We start from the raw sequence: 27267 nt of genomic DNA, 5'->3' as shown, positions 1-27267 counted from the left end.
TGAAATGTATCTATGTTTGATTCATATATGTAATACTCCCATAAGGACAGTTGGTGTGAGAAAAAAAATCCCTGCGTTATTGTGCCGATAATATTCATTTTCTCTCTCGTTGGAGACACTTTATTTATACTGCGCATGCTTGAAATAGTTTACCATTCTGTCTTCCTCAGTCGGAACAGCTTCCACTTATAGAAATTGTCCATATGGAAGTATTACGTATTATGGTTTCACATCCAATATTTCAATCAACGTCACTTTGAATATTCAATTTTGAATCATACCAATCTCAATTTAGAGTGCTACAGGCCGATGACTTATTTTCCTTTTCTCATCGATATTTCACAATTCTTATCCACAGTCTGCGATTCTGTACTTTTGTGGTTCAATTCGGTTCTATCTCCCTAATATTTCCGGATACGTTAATATTTGAATAATGTATAATTTTTAAAACTTCCATAGATGTATATTGATCATATACACGTTCATAAATTCTCATTTAATGAACAAAATATTCCAATATTATGAAAGAAAGAGTTCACCCTTCTTACTTCTAAAACACAAAAATTAAATCCATTAAGACCACCGGGGTTATATGGTCCATAAAGGAGTTTCAAGTTTTTACTCGAATGACGAAGTTATAATAGCAGAAAGTTTAGTCTCCTAGAAATGTCTGAAACAGTTGACAATATTCAAGAATATTAATTCTAAAATATTCTGGAGTTGTTTCCATCTTCTGTCTATGAAGAAGACATTCTACATTTTTTGGTAATATTTCAAATCATTATGAAATATTCTCGAACAATGGAAAACGTGGTGAAACAACATATTGTGCCATATATGCTTCTCAATCTACTTTTCCAACAAAATAATGAACGACCAAAAGTAGGTAGGTCTTTGCTCATTTTATTGATACGTGTTGGTTAATGTAGGAACATGATTACTTCGTTTACTCGATCCACTACATACTCAAGCTGTACTTCTTTAAGATCAAATGGCATATCTCAAGATATGATCAACCATTCTATTAGGAGTATGCACCGACAGGTTTATAAGTACGTAAAACACGTAGGAGGTTCCGAGCATTATTAATTTTTCGTTGTTTTCCTGAGGTTGGATTTTTATCAAATTTTTATCGGTTACTTACCTAACCTTGGGACATATGTAGAAAATTCAAATCTACTAATACTAAATACTTTATTCTCTGTAACTTGCGTAAGTACATTTATATTCATTTTATGTCAGATGTTATTAGTTTTTTCTTGAATATTAAAATTACTTAACAAATTTTTTCTCCCCACTAGAATTTTGTAACTATAATTGTGAAAGTTTTTGGAGCTTAAGTTACCTTAAGTGACTCACATCATTTGTCATAAATATTTTCATGAAATTTTAGCGAAAGCATGCTGAATGTAATGACACCGAAATGTTCATAAGCAAATCGCTATTTTCAATTACGAAAAGGAATAATACCCAGAAAATGTTTCATTATTTGGTATTGACATGAATCGGACTAACAGCTTTGTTTCCAATTTAAGTAAATTATTCACACTATATACTTGTATATATAGTATATATATTGAATTTCCGCTAAAAATTTCTAATAATATTAAATAACTTCATAAGAGAATGATTACTATAGTATACTAAATAGAATTTAAAGTCATGGAATACGTACTTTTGATTTGTTATCCCAAAAGTCCATTAAAGACTCCAGAGGAGTCTGCGGTATTTTGTAGAAATTCCTCGTCATTGTATTCCATCAAAAAAGAAAAAGCTTAATAAATAGAAGAGATCTGCGTCAGTGCCACTGAAAAAAATGCGACAATATAGTTAACGGCAGGAGACTGAAGTTTACGGGGTCTTTATAAGGGGAATGGAAAATAAAACGGAATTGATGTTAAAAAACGCGTCAAACCAAGATTTCTAGTCTGAAAAAATGTTTTCCATTTAAGATAGAGACGAAGAAGATTCATTTATATATTATCCTTTAATACGATTTTTGATGATGATATACAAGGGAAAAGTATACATATATCTTTTGATATATTAATGCTTCTAAATGTTCTTGATCTTAAGTCTCTTCTGTTTTAAAATTAGTTTTTTTAAATAATTTTTGAAAGATTGATAAAGAATTGAGGTTTGGACTTAACTTCAGTCTTTAAAAATTTCCTTTTTTATTTCTAATTTGTAACAAACTTTTAAATTATATAGACAAAGTTTAGGTATAGTTGGTACGGGCAACCTCGACTAGATTAAAGTCTATTGTGTTACCCTTTATTTTCCACAACTTGGAAACTTAGAGAACTACCTCCCATATTTTTCCGTTTCTAGCTTATTTTCAAACATTTACTATTTAGAATTGAGTGATTTCTATTTCTAATTCTGCTATTTAGAGACAATCTACTCTTTCGTACCAATTAAAATATATTGAGTATCGACGCAAATATTGATTTATTAATAAAATAGAAAAACTCGAATAAAATGAGATGTTCGAGAATTCTTATTCCTAAAGTAAATTTCAACAATTGGCACAGTTTTACGTGAAATTTTTAATGATTGTGGCCGCCCAACTTTGAAAAAAAAACATTTGTTTACAGCAGAAGAAACAGTTTATTATTAGAAAAGGCTGAAATTGTAATTTGACAAAGAAAATATTGAAAAAAAAAACATAAAATCGTATTGAGATAAAAAACGAAAACTATATTATCTTGTTGAGAAATGGGTGGACTATGGGCATATAAAATCGCAGGTGTGGCTTGACAAAACTATACGTATCACATACTTTTATATCCGATTTATCTACTGTCTTAAAAAATCCATCTGAAAGTAATTTAGTAGGCTTGACAACCTCTTCTAGCTTCATTTTTCTATTTCATTATCACTTCGTTTATTAACATTCCTTCAATTTTCTTCGTTAATTGTTTGTTTGTGAGTGAATCCGAAATCTCGCAATAAACACGTGAAAATATTTGAAATGAAACTTCGTTGACCCATTTAAAATGCATTTATTTGTTTTTCCTGATCTTTCGTTGAACTCACTTCTGTCATGATAATTGGTTAAAATAGGCAATAAATATTTTTTGCACGAATACATAATTTTAAGTCCTGATAGGACTCCCGTAAACTATGATCAGGTTAACCCGATCATGATCTGAAGAATCTGAAGAATTAACAGGCACAAAAGTAATAATAATGAACAACTTTTTGTAGATCGTATTTTAAATTTGAAATTTCTAACAAAAATTGAATGCGAAGTTCAAAAAACTGATCAAAATCTGTTTATGGGTTAGCATTCACCATCAGATGATAGATGATCTCTGGTCATAGTTTCTAAAAAGCACTCAAATCGAGCCATTTACGTTCCGCAAGATCGTTCCGCAATTTGGTGTTCATATTGTGTGTTTCACTGGGCCGTTTGCATCGCCATATTGTTGTCCAGTATTCTCCTATAGAGCAGAGTCTAGTGTACGTGTTCAAAGTATCATCATATTCATCTCCAGATTGGACTTTAAGATTAGATTTGATTCACCCTACCGCTACAATAATCATCCATAATGCTGATAAGAAATCGTTGTTGCTGCCTTAGGAAGTCTTTTTCCTCCAGCCCATCGAAATTTTTCAATAACCATGCTTCTTCTTTTTGAACCGTAACAAAAGTTGAGAAGTCACTCACCTCATGGTATTGGATTAAATATAAATAAAATAAAAATGAAATAAAACGAAAGCTGAAGAAAAAATCCTTACTAGAAAATATACATTTGAATATTAGTGTTTTCATTGCAACAAAAGAAAGCTAAATTCATAAATAAACAAAAAAGAATATCAAAAAGATTATCAATTTTATAACACCGGTGCCTGCACAATGAGGAAATTGCTAATTCGCCTGTATGCATCTACCACAATATTTTCAAAAGAACTGAAATGAGAAAGGCAAGAAAAAGGACTATGTCGTCCGCCAACATCGCTTTACGGAATATACGACCCAGCTGCGCTGTTGTCTAATTATGATTTTTATATTGAAACATTATAAAAAAGAAAAAGTATCACTTCGCCGGTAATGCAGGGTTAAAAACTGTTTTATATACCATTAAACCATTAAACGATTTTTTACATACATATCTCGATAATACTTTTTTTACAGAGAATAAGGATTTTTGCAGTGGTATATAAAAAACATTTTCTTTGGATCATGACAACAAGGACATTATCTTCACTTTATTGACTTGAAAGACATATATTTCGAGGGAGGTTCAGAGTAATTGCCTATTATATATCACTAATAGCATATTAAACTCCAAAAGGCTTATAAGAATTAGCTCATTCAGCTTTAGTGGTCTACGGTTGCAAATTACCGTTTATAGGGGTTAAATGTGAACGGAAACTTTGAATGGCATTTACCTTGGATAAGGATTGTAGAGAAGTCCAAAACAATTGCTGCGAAAGCAGAAATTTCTGTATTCTATTCATCAGTTGGAAAAAAATCTAGCGGTGAAATTAATTGGGAAGTTTGGATCATTATATAGGAATAACAGTATACCGCAGAAAAAATTTGTCGGCAAATAATAGCAGAATATTGATTGACATTCAACGATACGGCTGTTGATAAGTAATTCTCATATTGGGACATATTCATTTGTCACAAGTTGAATCCAATTACCTATTCATTATCATTACCACGTGAGTGCTAGACTCAATTAAAGGGCAATGATCATATTAAACGGATAATATGTTGTTTCAATTGTCAAAATAAGGTAAGAAGTGATTTATGGGGACGGCTTTATCATAGTAGTATGTAGTATGATTTTCTAACAATTTCGAAACAAAAGCCAGAAAAATATTTTTTCCATTCAATACATATATTTTATTCATTTATCTTAGCCGACAACTACCCAGTTATATCTCTTCTCCAACAACTCTATGTGTCTGCAACATGGAAACTGTCCAAAGTTATATTTTCTACTATATTATACTTTCGTGATTTACTCTTCTAGTCCAAAGTTTGATTATGAGTATATTCAATGTACCGATCTAGTTATCCACTTGATTTTTATGAATTGAAAGTTTATGTGAAAAGTTTCCTTAATGAATAAATGTTGGGAGTCAGTTTATACTTTCAGTATTTCAAAATGGTATATTTATATTTTCGAACAGCATACTTTTAGTATTAATAACAAATTTTATGTTATTTTTCACTAGACAATGTTAATTATTTCATTTGTTCTCACTCAAGTTACATTCAGAAAAATCCAATCCAAACGAATTAAAACGTACGAAGATTATATTTCATAAATATTTAATCAGAATTTATTTCAATATACGTAAATAGGTAACTGTTGTAAATACCATTTTAATGAATTTTGTTAATTCAATTATTAAGATTTATTAAGTTCATTTAACATGTGTAAAATAGTAATGTGGTTTTGTGAATAAGGTTTTTTTAGAAATGAATTGGAATGTATAATTCTAAACGATTGTTTTTTTCTAATTGGCTAATGTTATATTTCTTGCGAATTTTATTCACATCGTGATAATAACCCAAATAATCGATAAAATAGGGAGATTTAATATACACACAATGAAGTGTATTGATATAAAATAAATTAACCACACGGCAAATTTCACATGGAATTTTCATGATGCAAAAAGTATATGCCAATTTAGTGTATGAAATTCTCATGTTTGAACAATAAGAAGCTCACAAATTTGTTTGTTCTGACATAGCAGACAAATGGGAAGCTTCACTAGTATTATTTCAAGCAATAAAAGGTTGTAAGGAATGTTGAAGTCGTAAGGAAAAGATAAAGTTTTGACATCTAATTAATGACCCTAATTATCCATTATTAAGTTATCCGGTGACAACAAATGATTCTCTCAAAAGTGATGTTCTTTTGTCCTGTAATAACAGGAAGAGGTAGACATTTCTGGTCTAGTCCGAGACTAGAGCCTCCGACAAAGCCCAAGTCACATTTTCCTCAAACAATCATGAATGTGTTTGTACAGGAGATTCCTGATTACGTTATTTTTTAGTTAATTTGTAATGGCAAATAAAACACTAAACTTTCTACTTATTCACCTTTACTACATCATTAAACTATAAACCAATAAGTAGTGGACTGTATTAATAATTTTACTAAATTGTACTTTGAAACTAAAACATTTATCCACTCTTGCAAATTGACATAAACCAAAATACATAATATGTAAATATATTATAAGATAATAGCGCGATAATAATCACACGCACCCTACCAAGGCCAAAAAGCAAGTGTTACATTTCTTTTTCTATTTATCTTTTGCCCAGCGTTAGCCGACGGGCGACAGCAAAAAAAGGTCTAAAAATAGAAACCACAATACAGCTTGTTGCCACGGTAACAAAATTCAGTATATGCGGCGAACAAATTAATAACAAGAAAGAAATATACATATATACGAGGTGCGTTCACAACAGTGTTCTTTTTATTTTGGGGAAAAAGAATTCGGCAATAGATCCGGTAAATATGGTGGCTGTGGTATTAATCAATCAATCAACGCACATTGGCAGAGTGCCCTGTCTTGATTCAGTAGCCAATAGTTTGCGATATGTGGATACACTCTGTTAACTACCTTACGAAGGTTATCAATTACTTTCAGATACAACGGTTGGTACTTGAGTTTGGAGATATGGCAACAATATAGTAGAATCTGACATTGCAATTATGAAGTATGACATTTTCAATAATAAACCTACTTAGAACGTGTTGTCATACGAGTGCTATTTGAGTTGTCACCTCGACGTTTGGTTATGAAGCACCATCTCGAGTAATTCGCTCGTTTTTCGCATCCAGCCATTATCGCACTTCGCTACAGGATGAATTTTGTGACGGTCGTTTAAAATCGACTGTTGTACCAAAAAACATCGATGATGTGTGTAAACTGATATTTCAAGATCGTCATGTGACATACCGTGACTTTGAGACATACTTGGGCATTCAATATTGTATGAAAATTTGTTTGTCAAAAAAATTGGTTCGCGTTGGATACCGCATAATTTGACAATCGCTCAAAAGAAAGCTCGCGCTTGAACCAATTTGGAGCGAATGGTCAAACGGCCAATTCTAAATACTACATCATCATTTGATTGCCAGAAGTGTTCGAAAAAAATAAGGGAAGCCAATCGCAGAAGACAAATCATTCACCACCACGACAATGCGAGCTCTCACACATCAGTTCAAATAAAAACGTTTCTGAACAGTTAAAACATCGAAATGATGGGTCATCTGTCAATTAAACCTTTTTCGGCACTCTATAATTCCCTCTTATTCTGCAGATCAAAAAATTGCGATGTTAACGTTTTTCTACACTAGAAGCGGTTGATGCATTAGGTACCTCAATGGGAATAGAAAAAATGCTTCGACCATTGTTTTACACGCAAGTATGAAGACGTGAATGGAGAAAGGTTTGGAAAACATCAAAGGTCTCCTATTATACTTGAATCACGATCTATCTTGGTGAAACTATCTTTATGGACTCCGTTGCCGCAGAAAGAGCAAATGAACATTGATTTCATTCTCTATTTGCTCTTGTAACCTTTTTTGAGAATGGAATAATGGATCATTTTCTACCTGCTAAACAGTCATTTTCGATTGACCTCGATTCTGTATTTGCTATTTAAAAAGGCTTTTCGTATTATTTTTTTCAGTCTTTCTCCTGATCCACCATCCACGGTGCTTTAAGAACTCTCCTTGAACATTATCTGACAATGAAAAACTTGTGCACGGCTCTATAATCACCACCAAACACATTAAATACTTCAACTGATCTTACAATTTCACAAAAAATTTGAAAATACTTTGCTTGAGGTTTCTCTTCACCAAGATTGTAACGAGCACCACTAACATACATGTATAAAAGACACAGCTGAGAGAGAACTAATAGAATTGCACGCAGCTGGAACAAATATGTGAGGATAGTGTAGGGTTACCACCTTTTATAATCTATGAATATATTTATAAAAATCTTACTCACTTGAATGTTTCCAGCCCCCGAATTATTAAGTCGCAAAATTAGCAGATAAATTCACCAAATTTCCCATTAGTAATTTTCTTATTTCCTATATGGCCATAAAAATAGATCCACTGCAATTCACATAGAAAAAAATGTTAACTGGGTTTGAGTAATAAATTGTTAGTTTTTCTTGTGTCTTTCAAATATATGGTTGATTCAATACGTGGTATAGAAAGCATATAATATTCCGTGGAATACATGGGTTTTTATAAGCCCGACTGAACCAGAAATATTTTTAAGCCTCATAAAGCTGGAGTTACGACATCAAAAAACCGCAAGGTAACAGTGATTTGGTAGTATTAGCCATTCGCTTTATTTTTCTCAATGATCAATAATGCAGGAACTAGCTCATTGATTTTATTTACAACAAAGGCATTTAATCAGGGAAAACTAATAACTAGAGGATATTTAGTTGTGGTTCGGGAATGGATTCGATTGAAATCACTTGACAAACACCAAAAACTACTTACAGATTCCAAGAGATCCTCGCAAACACATACATGGCTCATTCAGTGAAATATTTGTGGAACTCACAAATGAGATGCTTATAACCAGACCGGACAAAAAATCAAAAGACCTTCCCCGGTTCCGGATTAGGATCTCAAGAAGACTAGTTATTTTTAGTTATTTCTATTTTTCTACTCCTCACTAGATCCTCGAATGAAGAGTAATTAGTTATCTGTTAAGTATTTCTTTGGGCTAAGCTGAAGAAGATTTAGTTGAAAAAAGTACTATTTTTGTCACAATTCCTAAAGCATTAAAAATATTGATAACATTCACCGAATTCATTATATTCTAATATCTAATAGTTCAAGAACAATAATAATTAACTTAATTTAAAAAAGTATGATTCTTTTATATAGATATAGGCTTATACATTTTCTCTGCCGAGATACTTTAGCTTCTATTAATGAGCGGCGTATAATGTTACTAATTCTATTCTATCAACCAGTTAACAGCTTCAAAGGATGCGGATTTTATTGAATGTACAAAGTATAGATATAAAAGAATTTCATATGTTGATTATTGTAGGTACTGATAGATTCAAAACTCTTATTGTTCTCTTAGATTAGATTTATTGTTTTATCTATGTCCAAATGAACAAACACAAAATTCGGGAATGAGTACATGAAGTGGGGATATGAAAAGAAATTCTCGTACGACCCCTCGTTTTTGAGTTCTAGGCAAAGTCAGAACTTATATTTAAGTATATTTTATGAATTAAATATTTGAAAATTATGAATTTCTCATAGATGACTACATTTGTCCATATTTAGTGTTTGACGAATAATTCTACACTACAATCTCAAGGCCTGAGGCAGCTCATGCCCAATGGTTAACAATCCGTAAGGACAACCTGTACCATCTGAAGACAGCAAACATGAATTTTTGAATAGATTTTTTAACGAAAAGGTACTCTTTGTTTAACTCGATAAATTGGTTTAGGAAATATGTAAATTTTTAGATCGTTGTATATACCAAAGAAATCGTTCGCCATAGAAAGACATTCTGAAGAAAATTAACATAAAAAAAAACTATGATAAATGTTTGAAGTGAAATGTTATTAAATGTTATTAAGATGATAGTTTACATCATTTAGGAAGTGGAGAGAAGTTCCATCGTGCATGAGCCAAATGTCTCTGCGAGTGATTAGAGGAGTATCACATAATATGGATGGAAAATCATTTTGGATAAATTCTAAGTATCGCTGATCATTCAAGTTATTATCAAAAAATATGCACCTTCTAAATTATCACCCACTATTCCTGCCCACACAACAACACAAAATAGATGTTGACTCTTTGTTTGAATTGCTCCGTGAGAATTTCCATCTCCCCATAAATATAAATTATAAAAATTAATAAAACCGTCTCGTATGAAACCAGCTTCATTAGTAAGCAGTACTTTTCCAACCAACCTATTATCAACTTTATTTATCCAGAAACCAACGAGCGTAGGCCAGTCTTACTGGATAATCCTCGACTTTCATGGCATGTACTATCTAAATGTGAAAGGGGTAAAAATGTAGTTCCTGGAGAATCCTATGGATAGTTGCCGTTCATACGTTAAATTGTAGTGACATTTTGCGTACGTTAGTTGTGGGATCAGCATCATCTGCATCTTATACATTTTGCTCTCAACCTGTTGTCCTCATAGTTCGTTGTCGACCTTCGCCGCCTAATTTTTGATAGGATACTTCCTAAAATAATATTTTTTAGAAAATAATGAAAACTAGTCTACTTAATTCATGAGCAAAGTTGAAATTTCTGGAACCGTTAGTGGTATTCATACTGAATACACTATTTTATCTTACCACTACACCAACACTCACAATTACATTGCCTGACGTGCGTTTCGATAACCAAGTTATCGATTGTAAAGTTTGGAATTGTATAGAAATGCCCACTTCGAGCATTTATTATAGTTTTTCTCGATTTTACTAGATAAGTTGTAGGCTAACCAGCTAATTTTTTTTACATTTCAATGTTTTCCTTTTGAGAGTAACACGATGTATGCAGTTCAATTAGAAATTTTGTCTCTTTGTGGCGAACGGTTTACTTGGCATATATAACGATTTAAACAATGAATTTTATCAAGTTAAATAGAGTACCTTTCATTAGAATAGTTCATTTTTGCTATCTTTCGATTGTCTAGGTTGAAAATTCATAATGTTCGAATGTATAATTTAGAAAGCTTTAAGGTCTATAACTCAGAAGCAAAGGTCGTATGAGAAAATTTTTATGTCTCAACATTCTTTTCACGTCATCTACTCACTCCTCTCGAATATTTTGCATCAAATATCTCACCGTATGAGAAACAATAATGGAACTGGATTTTAAGTTATGTTATTAGATGACTAAAAAAAATGAAGGAAAATCATGTTTCACTCTTTTCGTGGTAATGTTGTTCCAATAGTTGATGACTTCGGGTGATAGTTGTTGTTCTTCGTCAACAATGTTCACGTCAACCTCTGAATACCTTCAAGCTCTGTTTTCGTCCACTTCCAAAAGAGTACGTTAAAACAAGTATGGCATAGGTGTTGATTGCCTGGACTAAGTTACTTGCATTTAATTCGCATTTCATAAGTGACTTCACTAGTTTCACTCACTCATCCTAAATTCTAGCTTCTGCCTGATTGTGGTACAGTATCTAAGCCTTTTGAAATCCTGAGTATTTGCATTTTCCACTGCTTGTAAGATATCTCCGTTGGGAACTTGCACATTTCCGTTCATGGCAATGCCTTTCTTGATATTTAGACTATTACATCTAGACAGTCCAAACTTCATATGTATATTTGCTGCGTATAGCGTATATATATTGATATTGTCCATTTAATATTTAAATTGCAGAAGGGATCTAATAGTAGAGGAAACTATCGTAATTTAATTTTCTTTATTCATGACACAAAGTATTATTCAAAGGAATACATTAATACGAACCAATTTATTAGTATATTTCACATTAGTACACAACATATGATCCAGTATAGGGCGAGTAGACGGGATAAGCACCTGGATAAATATAATTAGAGTAGGCAAGAGGAGCAGCAGTATACGCTGATGTATAGGCAAGAGCAGGAGCAGCAACAACTGGAGCTGCATATGCAGCTAAGACATCAGGTTTTGCTTCTGGTTTTGGTACAGGATTCGCTTCGGGGACCGGTGAAGCTACGGCTACAGCCAAAACAGCAGCTACAAAGCACTGAAATAAATGTTAAAGTGTTCAAGATATGTTAAAACTATTATTTATACTTCGTATCAAACAAGATGGGGAGTAACCTATAATCAAAAATTCTTTTTGAGTTTCACGGATAGTATTTAAGCATTTAAGTTATTATTATAAAACTATTTCAAAATGATAAGTTGATTGGAATAAAGGATGAATGGAGATTAGAAGTCCAGGACCTAGACATAATACTAGATAACATATAAAGCAGAAGTATTGTACATAAAAGCCTTTTGAAGTATTTTATGGAGGTAATAGATGCTATTGTAATAATTAGCATTACGTACAAAAATAGAGTAGCGGAACTAGTCTACGGACAACGAAAGACAACTTCTCCAGAATTCATCCAAATTCAAATGTAATTTTTCACTAAAAGTTTGAACGGGGCTCTAAAAACGACATTATGGCCCGAATGAACAATATAGTGAAATTTAAACTAGTGAAAAAAGACAACTGTAGAAACAATGGACTTCATCCGAGGAGCGTGTTCCCAAAAAAACAAAAATTCTTTTTTCGGTCATAGTATTTTGGAACTCATAAAGTGTAATATATATTTTGAACACACTATTTATGACACTACTACACTAACAACAAGTTATCTTCTTCAGATACTTAAGTATCATCTTCAGGTGACGACAGATTATTTTTTTTATTGTTAGCATGCTTGAATAATGGTTGAGCATTAAGAGTTAAATAGATATTGTGTTGAAATCAATCTGTTTTTTGAATAAGTTGGAAATTGAAATTGAGCTGACCCTGGATTTATATAATTATCTACAAATAATAGATAAATTATAAATAATAACAAATGAAAAATCTCTTTAGGAAGGCTGATTTTGAACTTATGGAATTTGTAATGAAAAGTGGTTATTGACCAATATACTTCAGTTTATGTATTTGAATAACTATAATATAAATCGAAAATTAAATGAAGATTAAGGAGGTTCTTCGGCCAGTTTAGAATTTCCTATAATTTCTTAAGCATACATTTCAGAAAATTCGGTGGTAAATAATGTATTTTATTAAGAAAAATAGAATTTGCATATTTAAAAAGCCAATTTTTAGGTGTTTTAAGCCTGATTCAATTAACAATTTATAGTATAATCCAAAGGAACGTGTGAACTTAAGAGCTTCCTCTAAAAAAATATGTATGATTCAAATTCCATGGTTGCATAGTTCAACACTCCAGCTTTTATGAGAAAATTTATTCTCTTCATAATATAGTGAATTTTTCGTTGATGACAAAAGAACCTCATTAAACCACTTGATATGATATTTGAAACACACTAAAAATATTTATTTCGAAAGACATTAATACATAAGAGCCTAAAATTTCTTTATTCATGATTACCAATTGTTAACTCACCAATTTGAACATGTTGACGATTGTTTGATTGTAATTAAGAGGTATTCAACTGATAAGAAATCTGAGTCTGTCGTCAATTTATATTATTTGAAATTAACTATTCAATATAAAGGGGATAACCTTAGTTAATTCATGAAGTGCTGTAACCATACTAAGGAAAACGTTATGTAAGAAATGAAGTTCAGTATTGCATACTAACCATAGACAATCGAAAACACAATGATACTCAGAATTTTCTTCAGCAATACATGAGTTGATTTTTAAATGGATACAAATATTTGAACATACGATGCGTAGCAATATGAAGGTTTTTATGAATGGTGAATCTATTTAAAAAAAATCGTATTCATCAAAATGCAAATCCAAAGTAAACAATCTTTATAATCATATGAAGAGTAATATGTGAAGTTTTTTTCCAATTTCTTACAAATGTTTAATATATCCCACGTTTAATATAAAACTGATTTGCGTTTTTTTTTGACTTACATAACTTTTTTAGTCGGCACGATATCGATATCAATTTTCCACCCCTTCATTATAGCACCATAATGGTGTATACAAAAATTCAGCTCACTAGGAAATTTCTCCACAGATAAAACCTAAAATAACTGGACTATACCTTCCCGAATACAGTTCACTTCAAAGTATGGTAGCCCGTCAAAAGTAGGCTTTTTGATAATACGCGCATAGGAAATAAGCCTGGACCATCTGCCACGACTCCCAGTTTGAAAGTAAATTTAGATCAGGATTAAACTGCCACAAATGTCGGTTAACAGTTGATGTGCCATCTGATAGTCTGTAGCGCAATCAAGTAGAAATTTCAAGGTGTGGGCATATAACCAACATGAGCATTTTTCCCTACACCTTCCCTACACCTTGATAGTAACCAATGCATCGATTTTTTCTCTATAGTTATTTCTTATACAAAAAAACTTCAGTGAGAACATTTAACTGTTGTCAATTCTTCCATTTATTTCTTTTTGTCTATATTTTAATTTATCACTCTAGATCTCTATCTAGATCAAAATATCTCTAGATATTTATTAACATATTTTCATTTTACGGTTAGGTTTTCTACAAGCATATTTCTGTTTTATTCTAGTTTTATTTCATTGATTCTAACTATATATTTTAGTACTGTCTTCCATATAACACGTTCTTGTAGCTATCTTTCCATAATTGATAAAATAACTACGAGGGTGAATCAAATATAAACAAGACTTATTTTTTAAAATATTTATTTTGATTTTAAACGTACAAACAATCATAGTTTATTTTTCTACATGATCTCCTGATTTAGAAACACATTTTTCCCAGCGTATAGGTAATTTTTTAATTCCTTCCAGGTAAAAAGAGTCAGGTCGTGTTTGTAGCCAATTGCGCACATATGCTTCAACCTCATTATCGCTGTGGAATTTTTGCCCTCCCAAAGCTTCCTTGAGAGGACCAAAGACATGGAAGTCGCAGGGAGGCAGGTCTGGACTGTATGGAGGGTGTTCTAGTGTCTCCCAACCCAGTTGCTCCAATTTTTGTACTGTCAGTGCTGCCGTATGGGGGCGAGCATTGTCATGGAGGAGAATCACTTTTCTCATTGCAAGGTGTCTTTTGCGGCGATATGCAAGTCTTGCATATCGCAATTGCAATATCCCAAGTTGTTAGACGCCTATCACCTTCAACAAGTTGACAAACACTGTCGATGTTGCCCGCTGTAATGCTGGTGCGGGGTCTGCGGTCATGGCTCTCATTTTCAACACGTTCAAGGCCCTCCACGAACTGTTTATGCCAAGCAAACACTCTAGCTCGCGACAGCGTCTTTTCTCCGAACTGTGCAGTCAATCTTCTCAAGATTTCGGCCGGTTTTACACCTTCTGCAGCTAAAAACTTTATAACAATACGTTGCGCAATAGAGGGAGGTACCTCCTGCTCGGACATCATAACGATGGACACTGAGCGAGTCTATGATGATGAGTCACGTGCTTCCCCCACTCCTGATACACCAACCTAACAGCCAATAACAGCGGAACGTTCTTCCATCACTATTGCGCGCGCAGGTTCAAAAGTCTCGTTTATATTTGATTCACCCTCGTATATCATCTGCAAATGCACATTATGCCATTCTCTCTAATTTCATATTTTTGTGAGCACAACTTTTTTTCACGCTCTTTCATTACTATAAATAAGGGAAAGCTTGAACTTTTTCCTTTCATGTAGCTATTTTCACCTGAAAAATATTTTTGGATGTTATTTTCTCGTTGATTAGAAAGTTTTTGTTTTCTTGTATATATTTTGAATAGCTCTTATCAGCTTCTCACCGGTTCCCCTATTACGGAATATCTCCTAAACATTTTCTTGTGATACTTTAGAAAATACTTGTTCCATATCAATAAATGAGATGTACATATTTTTCCTCTTACTTTTCGTTTTCAAAAGTCTATGTTAAAAATATGCGAGTTCAGATACTCTGCGCTTCAGTATTTTCCACATACTGGTTTTTGTTCCATTTATTTTTATTTATGTCCTGTATTAAACAGTGAACGATAATACTTTTACCAATGACCACTAATGAAAATGATAGATTGCGCATTCATTTTTACCTAAGAAATTAGCTTATTTCACACAGGTACTTTTCGACACATGTGTGATATTATTTAATTGACTTAGTAGTATTTAAAGAATACATTTTTTAAAGAATTTTTACGTGGTCGTAGCAAAAATAGTGTACACCACTCGTTGGAAAGTGTATTTCACATCTCGTTAGGTTTCAGCACTCGCCGCTACGTGGTTGGTGCAAACAGTAACTAGTTCGAAATGTATTACTTTCTAAACTCGTTATGTAATATACAATTTCTATATACTCGTTATTTTCCTATGTTCGTTAAAAGTTACCTTTTTATCAACTTTTATTTCTTGTTCTATGCGTTCTAATATGTTCTAACCATCAATGTAATTTAATAACAAATATATATATAAATGCAATGCAAATGTATTTATCATGGTTTTGTGTATGTAATTTCTTAGTATTTCAAAATACGTTGACCTCAAAAATAACCTCGAGTTTACATTTTCTGAAGAGCTACACTACTGAACATACAAAAATGCTGATATTGAAATTCATATTTGGAATAACACAATCATTGTGTTGGTACAATCGAACATGAATGTAATAATACCATGTTGTGATTATGAATGACTGAACAGTAAGTAAGTTATTCTCATGCCAAAAAATTCCATAAGAAAAAACGGTTCAAGGAAATAAATTAAGTGAAAGGAACAATAATCTTGAGAAGTCATATTAATTGCGTTTCGTAGGCCCATTAATAAAATTCAAATTTATTGCCATCTGATGATGAATGTACGAATTTCACCAATTCATACAATATTGTAAAATTTAAATTTTATCGTGCCTTATTTACTGGGCGTTATGACTATCCATCTCGACTTCCTCAAAATTTTATTAAACATTAGTAGTGATTAAAAAAGTAACAAGTTGATTTAATTAATTTTTTCTATATTCTTATCAGTTTGTGCGACACAATTGCCAAGTTTCATTTATTAATATTATTTCATTTCCTTCAAATTTGGTTTTTGCTCATCATATTGAGAGTTTTTGCTTGTTGAGTATTGTGCGGCAATATCTACTAATAACTGGTTTAGAGAAAGATGGGAGTTCAAACCCTGTTTTGAATTACGAGGTTATCAAGCAACTTGATTTATTCGAACTTCTTCAACAGTAACTTTTTAGGGGGTTGACCTTCAAAGTAAAATCAATGTATGAATTTTATTGTATCGATTTGAAACCAAGAGTTCATTGCACATTGTACTACTTCGAACGACATAATTTTCATGAACCAGAAAATAGCATTTGATTAATAAATAGTTCAATGTTTAGAATATCAAGCAAATTTCAGTTTTCATAAATAATATTCTTTGGTGCTTTCGACCTTACATTACTTCGTCTTGAACAATGACGTTCTCTATGGCCACCTTGTGAAGAGCAAATAATTTCCATGAATATTATCAAGAAAACTAGATAGATTCAGAACTCAAATGTTTAGTCATGCCGATAAATGAAAGCAGATAGACCCTTAAACTCTATATGAGCATGAGCAAGATATGTTTTTCTTTTCTAACTGATTTTTTACCAGAAAAAGTAGCTATGGATTTAGTTAATCTCTCAGCTCATCTTATAGGGGAAACTGGCATAACTAATGGATTTATTGGCGCCCTAGGAAGAAAAAAAATCAAGATTGTCCAGCTGTTATGTTCCTACTGAAACGTGCACCCTAACTTCATGCTAGCAAACCAATCCTTCCATTACATATCTAAACTCACTACACCCCAAGATCGAATACAGCTTCCATAACTTCCACAATTCGATCAACAACAAGATTTATTCAAATCACAAGATAAATAAAATAGTTGCGCTAATCATTAGCAATACGAGAACTGTGCGACGGATGATATATTATTAAACGTTTTTGTTTAAACTGTTGTGTGTGAGTTCGCATTGTCGTGGTGAAGATGAATGATTCGTCATCTGCAATTGGTTTCCTTGATTTTTTTAAAACTGCTGGTAAGCAAATTCTGGTGGACAATTTAGAATTGACCGTTCTAAGCTGCTCCAATGGAACGGTGGCAATATATTCAGTTATTCCGACAAAACAAGCGACCATTTGCAACTTTTGTTGGATTTAGCTTATCTTGAAAAACCCACACAGGCGATTAATATTTAATTTCGGGTTTATTTGTATAGACCCATGATTCCTAGTCTGTCATGATTTTGCGATATCAGTTTACTCACAGCATCGATTTTGGACGACCTTCACGAAATTCATCTTATAGCAAATTACGACCGCGATTAAATTCGGAAATTCAGCGAATAACGGTGGCTCGAGATGGTGTTTTATCACCAAAAGTTAAAACGAGTTGATTGACTGCTGTTGATTTAATCCACGTCGTAGAAAATCATCGCCCGAATGTGTTCGAAATTTAATTACATTTTTTGACTAAGATGTATGTTTAAAGTCTCTATAAACAATTTAAATAGATCACCTATATTACAACACTTCTGAGTACGTATACCATTAACACCTTGTGTTGCCATTTCTCAAAATTTAAGTAGCAACCCTTGTAGCCAGTTGAAACCACAAGGAGAAAAAATTTAATGTTGTAAAACAGCATGTGAGTTTCGAAAAGAAACTCACCGTATATTGATTATAATTTTTAGGATAATGAAACGATAATAATGTAAATGCATCTTCTTTATTGAAAGTTTCTCAGGCACAATAGAATTCACATTTTTAATAGAAGAATTAGATTAATACAAATATTTAGTCCGTTACATCTAATAGGTCAAGAAGGATGCGGCATAAGGAGAATACACTGAATAGGCACTAGGATAAACATAGTTGGAGTAAGCTACAGGAGAAACTGAATAAGCTGAGGTGTAGGCAGGAGCGGCAACCACAGGAGCAGTATACGAAGCAAGATATTGTGGCTTAGCTTCAGGCTTTGCTGCCGGATTCGCTACTGGTACTGGAGAAGCTACTGAGAGAGCCAAAATGGTAGCTATAATACACTAAAAAAAAAACAATTAATTGTGCTTTAAATACAAGTGACAATAGAAAAATATAGTTAAGTAATTCATTGAAAATAAAACTCAATCTCTGACTTTCTGGCTTTCTTCTTGAAACGTCGCATGGTTCTAAATCTGGAGTTGTAGGAAATGTGCACCTACGTGAATACATTTGGTGGTTAAATCTAGCGACTTAGCAAAGCGCGTTGTTGTGCTGAAGCACAACGCCATTGACTCATTTTTAGGTATCTTTCTTCAAATATCGCTTCGCAAACGTAAAAGTACCCCAATCATTTGAACAAACAAGTTTGCACAACTTTTAACCGTTTCTCATTCATAACTTACTTATTTTCAATTTTCAATTGTTCATACCATTTATAAACTAGCTTGAACAATATAAGAAGTCAATACGGATCGAAGAGAATTCACAAATGAGCTTAAGTATTGTTAATAAAATATTGATCGAAAAGTACAGGAGATTCACATAATCTAATTATCATATTGTAAACAAATGAACAATCTGATTTCTGTGCTTACAACAAGAAGTTGGAAACTTTAATTCATTTGCCAATACTTGAAGTTAATTGTCATTCAACTAATACAAAAATCACTTGAGTAACCTCAAAATAAAACCATATCGAGTTGATAATTTCATAGATAATAAATATTATCGTACTGTAACAAATAGCTATAAACTCTTGAAACCTTCAGATCCTCCTATCATATACTAAAATTCATAAAGTTACTGATACATATATAAACACAAATAAAGAGAACGCATCAAAATATCAAAGAAATATAAATGATTTTGGAATTTTGAATATATTATAAATTTACAGGTGTATAATCATGGAATAAATAAATATAGTTTGAAAAAACTGAAAAACACACTTTTAAAGAAGATCAAATTGACTGTTGTATAATGTATCAATTATACGTCTGGTCGCTCGACCTTAATAAAACCCATCAATCACGGCAGTGGTTAATGAATCATTAATCACTGCTGTAAGATGCTTTCTTGTTTCAGTTATATTATATTGTTTTGAAACAAAAAATAGTTTTTTATAATTTTAGCATGTGAAACATATATATATATATATATATATATATATATATATATATATATATATATATATAAATTCATTAATTCATTGGTAAAGTAAAGACCAGATTCGAAACCAGAACCTCCATTTAGAAAGCATGGAACATTAACACTGCGCTCGATTTATAAATTGATATAATTTTTGAATAAAAATAAAATTTAGTCAAAACTGTCAACATTATTGTTTGTTTAGATTTCTCTGTCTATGTTAAATTATGTTAAAAACCATATAAAAATGGATACAGAAAATGAAAGTGACTTTTCTTCAACACCACAAAAAATTAGAGAAGTTGATGAGGTTGCCAAATTTATTGCTGTATATGATATGGCATATAAATTTTGAACTATCAAAAGAGATTATTGATAACTATAAATAAATACCGTCCTTTCGTAACATTAGGTACCCAATATTTTTCAAACCGATATATAGATTTTTGTGTTGATTATTATGGAGATATTATACGATAATAATAATTTTCAATATCTATGTACTATATTGTATGGAATATTTGTTAGAATAAATAATAATTTGTTAGAATAATAGTTTTTATAATAATGTAATAAAATTTTCCAACAAAAATATTTAGTAGTCGTGGATAGAGTATAGTATTCTACTCGCGTATAATGAGTTATTATTTTCTCGGTGATTTATGCTACTCGCTGGCACTCGTAGCACTAAACTTCACCTAGTGAATAATAACCTGATTATACACTCGTGAATAATATACTATTTTTTAATAAGCTCAAATAATAATGAATGAAAAATACTTGTATTATTGTGGGAGAAGCGTCAGGCGCACGATGTATGAGAAATATAGAACAAAGCCCTTCACTACTACTAGTATTTTCCATTCATTACTGATTTAAACTTATTTTAAATAATAATCTAAGTTTAATTTGCTTTTTGTTGTGTTTTTTAAATTATATATATTTTCCACTGTTTAGTTTAATTAATGGTCAAAAAAAATCTCCAATTATGAATCTCCAACAAAAGGTGCCTGATGCAAAATTCTTCTAGAATTGAAGGTGTTAAATTCTAAAGTAACACTGATGCAGGTAGTATAGTGAATCTCCAACAGAGGGCAGATATTCATAAAATTAGTTTTGATGTAAAGGAAAACTTTGCAGTAATAATTTATAAAAAACATTTGCCAAAAAAATCATCTTTTTAGAGCGTGAACGAGATTTGAACCCAAGACCTGCGAAACCGGAGGTTGACGCCTTAGCCTGCTCGGCTAACAAACGCAATTGAAGTAGTGGGATATACTAACTGCAATAAGCCAGAAAGGGAAGTTACAAACAAACAAACAAACTCACAAACGCACATGCAGTTGAATTTAATATAAGCGTGTAAATAAATTATCACAATATGGTTGGTTAAAACACCATTGGCGATTCACGTTATCTTCCTGTCAAGTCACATCTTATTATATAATAACTTACCAATTTAAACATGTCGTATGGATAAATTTATCGTATCGATGGAGTGAACAAACAAGATCTAATAATTGAAGTTTACATTCTTGTGGAATTTATATCTTCCAAAATAATTCGTAATAGGGGGGGTACTTCAGCATGACTAAATAAAATAATTCACTTATTGAAATTTAAAATATATTGATAGCATAATGTCAAAATACTATTGAAGCTTTGCATACAAACTATAAGTAGTACGCGTTTTGAATTCAATTATTTATGTATGTCTTACTAATATTATTTTTGAGAGAATGTGTTATAAAAGTTGTTAAACAATCTTATTTAGGTGGTAATTACATTACACGAATATTTAATGTCAATGACTAAAAATACCTGTCTGTTCTAAGATGATGTGACCTATATTCTGTTTCTTGTATAAATTGCTATACTGCCTGATACAAATACATGAATAATACTGTATGTTAAAAATTATTATAATTAGTCTAGATATGATGCAAGTGTGAGCTTTGCTTGAGGAATTATGATCGAGTCCATTCATATCGGAGGAGTTTCCTGTATTCGTTAGAATCATAAAATTGTACTGAAGGTACATTGAAATTGTCAATCCTGCAAGCTTGCCTATGACTTAATATTAGCCTCTATCCAAATATAATAGTTATAATCACATTCTTAGAATAGAAATTAAATGTAGGTTTTTGTATTGAATATCATTTCATCTTCATATTGTTTTGCTATTGTGGTATTCACATTGTCTGGATCTGAGTCTAGTCTAGAGTGGCTAATTAAGACTACCCCTGGCACTTAACCCTCTAACTGATTGGATTATAATCCGCGAATCTCTCACTATTAATCTATACATAGAATAAATGGCGAGAAACTCAATGTCACTGTTATAAAACGCGAGTTATTGATTATCAATCGTAATATTATTTTTTTCATCATCCACTTCATCTTTATATTAGGAATTAGTTTCATTAAATTATTTACGATTAAAATATCAGTTGTATCATGTGAATTAGTTCGCAATTTGTTAATTCAATTTAATGCTTCACCTTTATATAGGACTCGTTAATTTGGAGCAATCAATTTCTTCTTCTCGTATACGTCTAAGGAGCGTAAGCTACATATCAAGTCTAGCCATCAAGAACGTATATAAACTAGACCACATCTCCGAAAGTAAATAGTGAATCTTGATGATTTTAATTGTTTTGAATTTATATAACCGTGTAAAGCTAGAGTCCAAAGTTTCCGTTACACGCTATGTTAGTGAACCCTACAAGGATAATACCACGGTTGCTACCTAAGTTTTAAGATAGATAAATGGAAACAAATATTTATGATTCGATAAAGTTTTATAGTTTTTCAAAATACTCTTCATTAAGATTAACATAGTTTTCCCTGAGTTTGAACCAATTGTCGAAATATGAAACCGTTGATTTCGCAATTTATTTTTGATCTATGGGAATAAGAAAAAAATATTAGGTGCCAAACAAAAACGTTTTTGTTTGAACTGATGTGTGAAAGCTCGTGCTGTTCTGATGGAGACTGATTCGTTCTTTGCGATTGGTTTCCCTAATTTTATAGAACACTTCTGATAAACATGCTAATCTCCCATTCTACGTTACTATAATGGAACTGTGGCGACATGTCCAGTTATTTCGAATAAACGGGCGACCATTTGCTTCGAAGTGTGCGAACACGTTTTGTTGGATTTGGCTCGTTTTGAAATAGCCATACAGTCGATTTTTGTTTAGTTTTGGGTTCATATGCATAAGTTCATGATTGATCGTCACCGCTATTGAGTTTTTTCAACATTTCTTTCAATATGCGGTATCCAACGCACACAAAATTTGACAACCAAATGTTTATGCAATATTGAATGTATCCGAATGGAACTAATGTATAGGATGGTAGTTAAAAATTGAATCTTTTGCGACGGCCATTAGAAAGCTTTTTTTATGAAAAAACAATGGGAACTTTTTTTTAATTCAAAACAACACCTGCCTCTACACGATCTAAGTAAATTTTTTGAAATAATCATTTTTTTTGGATATATTTCAGTAAAAGTACAATTTTATACCTACGATATATAAAAAATTATAGAACTAAAAACAATGAAAATAACAATATTTGGTCCAACTAACAATAAACAAAAATCTAAATTTGTAAATTTCCGCAATTGATTTAGTCTATTGAATAAAAAAATGAAATATAGTTATAGTCTATTTTATATCTTTATTTAAAAATAACATTGGTACAAACGTTATTTTAATATTCCGGTTCCTTCACTCAAAACCTCAAGTAAGCTTTCTTTCGTATTTATAATGCCTTCTATAATCATCTAGGATTTGAATGAGAAACTGTCCGTCATCTTTTGTTAACAAATCGTTGTAGTCTTGTATTATTTTAACTCCTCGCTCTGCAACATATTTCACTACTGAAAAGCAGCCTAACAGTCTTATTAATTAGAGTTTTACAGCTTGTATTTAGTACGAGTTTATGAAAACAATTGATGGAAGTTACATCAATAAACTATTCTAACCATTTCTCAAGTATTTTTGGAATATCTACACGAGATACAACAGACTTCCTAGAAACTTGGTCATTACCTAACCAGCGCATGGGCATCTGGAATTTTCCATAAAACAACTCATACGTAACTACTCATAGGCGTATAATTGGCTCATAGGCTCGTAATTGTGCTTAAGATAGAAAGATAAACGTGACCGCATCGAATAGAAGTACAGAAAGAGTTGTAATTATCGTTTAAATCGAGAAAATTTTATAGATATTCTAGCAGGACAAAATATGATGGTTCCAATAAATCCGCGATTGACCAGGAAATCTTAAATGAAAACGTATTTTTTTTAATAATTAAAAACCGAATGAAAATATCTATTATTAGAATAATTAAATACTGTTGGTAGAATATTTTTGTCTTAACTCCCGAGGAAAGTAGGTTTATCGATGATTACTTGTTTTTATTTGAATTAAACTGGACCCAGTAATACTCGTGTTTCTAAAGAAAATTTTCAGCAATAGATGGATATCATTACTCCAGTTCATTCAAATAAGAAATAAATCGACGAGAAGCTAGATATACTCCTCCACCTTCACCTTGAAAGTTCTTCAACGAAATTACTTTAATAATAGGAACAAGTACTGCATCCTCCGTTATATTTTTAATTCAATTCAATAGAATAGTGTTACGAACTAATCTCCGTCCTGGAACCGATCCTGCTTAGATATGGTAGAATTCTAGAATTTGGCCTTTGATGAAATACCCAGAAATCGTTTGATCTTCGTTTTTATAGGAATTTGTTTCTTTTGAATAATTTCTCGGAAGGTTCCTTTATTTGTTTTGTTTCTTTATTTTCTAGATATTTGGAAATTATTTTTGGATAAATAAGGAGTTTATGTAGCGCACTTTAGTTCAGTTCATAATAAATAGTAGTGGTGAACAGAACAAATTAGCGAAGTAATCGAAGAATTTGAATAAATTATTCAAGTAAGTTGAGTGAATTATTATAAGTTAGTGTAGTGTATTTAGATATATTAAGAACGCAAGAGACAGTGTTTATTGGCTGAACCTACAAATAGAGTGTAAATGAATACGAAAAATCTCACAATATATTGAGTGAGGGTTAAAACGTTACAATCAAAGCACTTACTTACGTTGTGTGTGAGTGTTTCCCGCAGAAGCTTTCTCAGGCTTTCAATATATTTCAGAGAAGTAACTGAGATAGCCCTAATAATGGAATAACCCTAATGATGGTATCTAAAGGTCTTCCATTATCTACGTAAAAGGGTTGAAAGATGGTCTATTATAGTGAAAATATTTTCTTTTTGAAACTAATGGTGTAATTAATATAAATATTATATATTTACATAAAATGTCTATGAAATTTGAGAACTATATTGGATTTTAATTGATATTCATAAAATTTTTCAATTATCAGAGCTTCGAAAAATTATTTAATTTCTGAATAAGGAGACGCCATCGGCGAAAAATCACGAGAGCATAATTCGAGTGGTTTTTAAGGACTACGTCTAGTTAAGAGTGAAGTTTTCGTTACGATTATACAGTGAATAAATGAAAGATTACATTTCTTCGCTTATTCTCAAACTTGAAGCTATTACGAGGCGATTCATGGTGATATTGAGATACTTTTGAGGAAACTTGTCGCCAAGCACATATGTATACGTCGTAACTATGACCAATTTGTTATTTATATTGAAGCATTTTTTTGAGTTGACTCATGATTAGATGATGACAGAGTGATTAAAATGAAATTCATAGGAATTTCATTGAAAATTATTCCTCTCCAAAAGTCCGATAAACGATCTTATTTGAGTTTTGAAAAACTTTATTATTGTATTAGAATTCAAAATTGCAATTAAGTCACTTATTTTTCATTGACTTCTCACTACATTTTCAATTGGATCATCAAATTATTAACTTTCTAGAATGGAATATTTTTGAAAATAATAAGAAATTCCACAATCATTTGTTAACTCACGGTGATTTGCAAGTAAGAGTGCGTGTCATATGTGTACCAGACTGAAAGAATATATATTCGAAATTGCATAAATGAATACTGAAACGTTTAGGAAACAATATGCGATAAATAAGCCAATACGTCATATCACAAGTCGCTTTTGATTCGCAAGTTTTGTCCACGTCTTCTAGTCTATCCATATCCACCTCACTTATCAGATTCGGCAGTACCATGCTCTTCCAGAAAATATAAAATATATTTGATACCATTTCTGACCAGAACACCTTTCCCAGTTATAGGATAAGTGCGTGAATATAATTATTAATATTTCGTGCTACTTTCATACATTATTTCATTTATAATACTTCAATGTGTTTCTCAACAATTCCTCGTATACACGGGAAAATTTGGAGTAAATCGTATGGTTCCTATGTAATTTAAATTCAAATATTCTCTGGTTCTTGTACATATCGTTTGAATAAATCAACTTCATTCGAATTAATATTAAATAACTGTTCAGAATAATAAATATTAATTTTTTATTGTTTTTTTTGTTTGTCAGGCTCATTCACATTTTTAGTCAGAATAATAAATATTGCGATCCATTTCCATCTAATCTAGTAGGCTAAGAGAGATGCTGTGTACGGTGAATATACAGAATAGGCACCTGGATAAACATAACTGGAATAAGCAACAGGAGCAACAGAATAAGCAGAAGTGTAAGCTGGTGCGGCAACTACAGGAGCAGCATAGGCAGCAAGGAGCTGTGGTTTCGCTTCAGCTTTTGGTGCCGGATTCGCTTCTGGTACTGGAGAAGCTACTGAGAGAGCTAATATTGTAGCTACAATGCACTGAAAAATAAATTCAATAATATTATCAATTGTCTAAACGAATGCCAGTAAATATATTTAATCGGTTTGTGAGTATTTGCTATTATCGAAGAAACAAGATACATTTTTGAATTATTTGGAACCAAACCAAATAAATAAGTTACATTAGAAACATACAACGAGAAGAAACATTTGAAGGTATATATATAGCCTTATGGGCTCATGAATCTTCTCCATTTACTTTTGTCCATGGCTGCTTCATGCCAGTTCTCTATTCCTACTCTTTCTAGATCTTCTCCACATGCGTGTATCCATCTTTTCCCGAGGACGCCCTCTCTCCCTTTTCTGATCTTTTTACCCAACTATCTTCGACCATTCTGACTATATACCCCATTCAACGGAGTGTTTGTGCTCTGACCACATATCCCATTTCAGTTTGACCACACTCCTTCAAACATCCTTCTTAGTAGCTTTCTCTGTCATATGTTTATTTTGTTCTACTCTTTTTTGTTCATCGTCCAGCACTCTCTGCCATACAGCACCGTCTTATAAAAGCATAGCTTCTCAGTTTTTTGTTAATTTCCCTGGTTTCACTTCCAAGTATTGGAACTTCTGGAATTTATCAAATCTATACTCCATGTTTTGATCTGTCGTCACTTTTGAATGGTGGAAGTTAGTTATATCCCTCT

The 27267-nt window shown here is 31.9% G+C and overlaps 3 protein-coding genes across 4 annotated transcripts in view; 1 reads left to right on the top strand and 2 right to left on the bottom strand.

The window, feature by feature from the left end:
• The window catches only part of LOC130452713 (monocarboxylate transporter 2-like), a 377455-nt gene that overhangs the window by 251271 nt on the left and 98917 nt on the right, over positions 1-27267 (top strand). The window lies entirely within an intron of this gene.
• On the bottom strand, positions 11456-13170 carry LOC130452714 (uncharacterized). Its single transcript, XM_056792129.1, has 2 exons — positions 13136-13170; positions 11456-11745 (listed from the first exon to the last, which is right to left on the bottom strand). The coding sequence occupies exons 1-2, from the start codon at positions 13145-13147 to the stop codon at positions 11506-11508; spliced, it is 252 nt and encodes an 83-aa protein (XP_056648107.1). The 5' UTR covers positions 13148-13170; the 3' UTR covers positions 11456-11505.
• LOC130452715 (uncharacterized) lies at positions 18399-21293 on the bottom strand. The gene is made up of 2 exons (XM_056792130.1): positions 21256-21293; positions 18399-18713 (listed from the first exon to the last, which is right to left on the bottom strand). Exons 1-2 carry the CDS (start codon positions 21265-21267, stop codon positions 18480-18482), a joined length of 246 nt encoding a protein of 81 aa, XP_056648108.1. The 5' UTR covers positions 21268-21293; the 3' UTR covers positions 18399-18479.

Source organism: Diorhabda sublineata, chromosome 2 (assembly GCF_026230105.1).
Source record: "Diorhabda sublineata isolate icDioSubl1.1 chromosome 2, icDioSubl1.1, whole genome shotgun sequence".
NCBI lineage: Eukaryota > Metazoa > Arthropoda > Insecta > Coleoptera > Chrysomelidae > Diorhabda > Diorhabda sublineata.
Note: the sequence above shows the minus strand (reverse complement) of the source record. Positions and strands in the feature narration are given on the sequence as shown.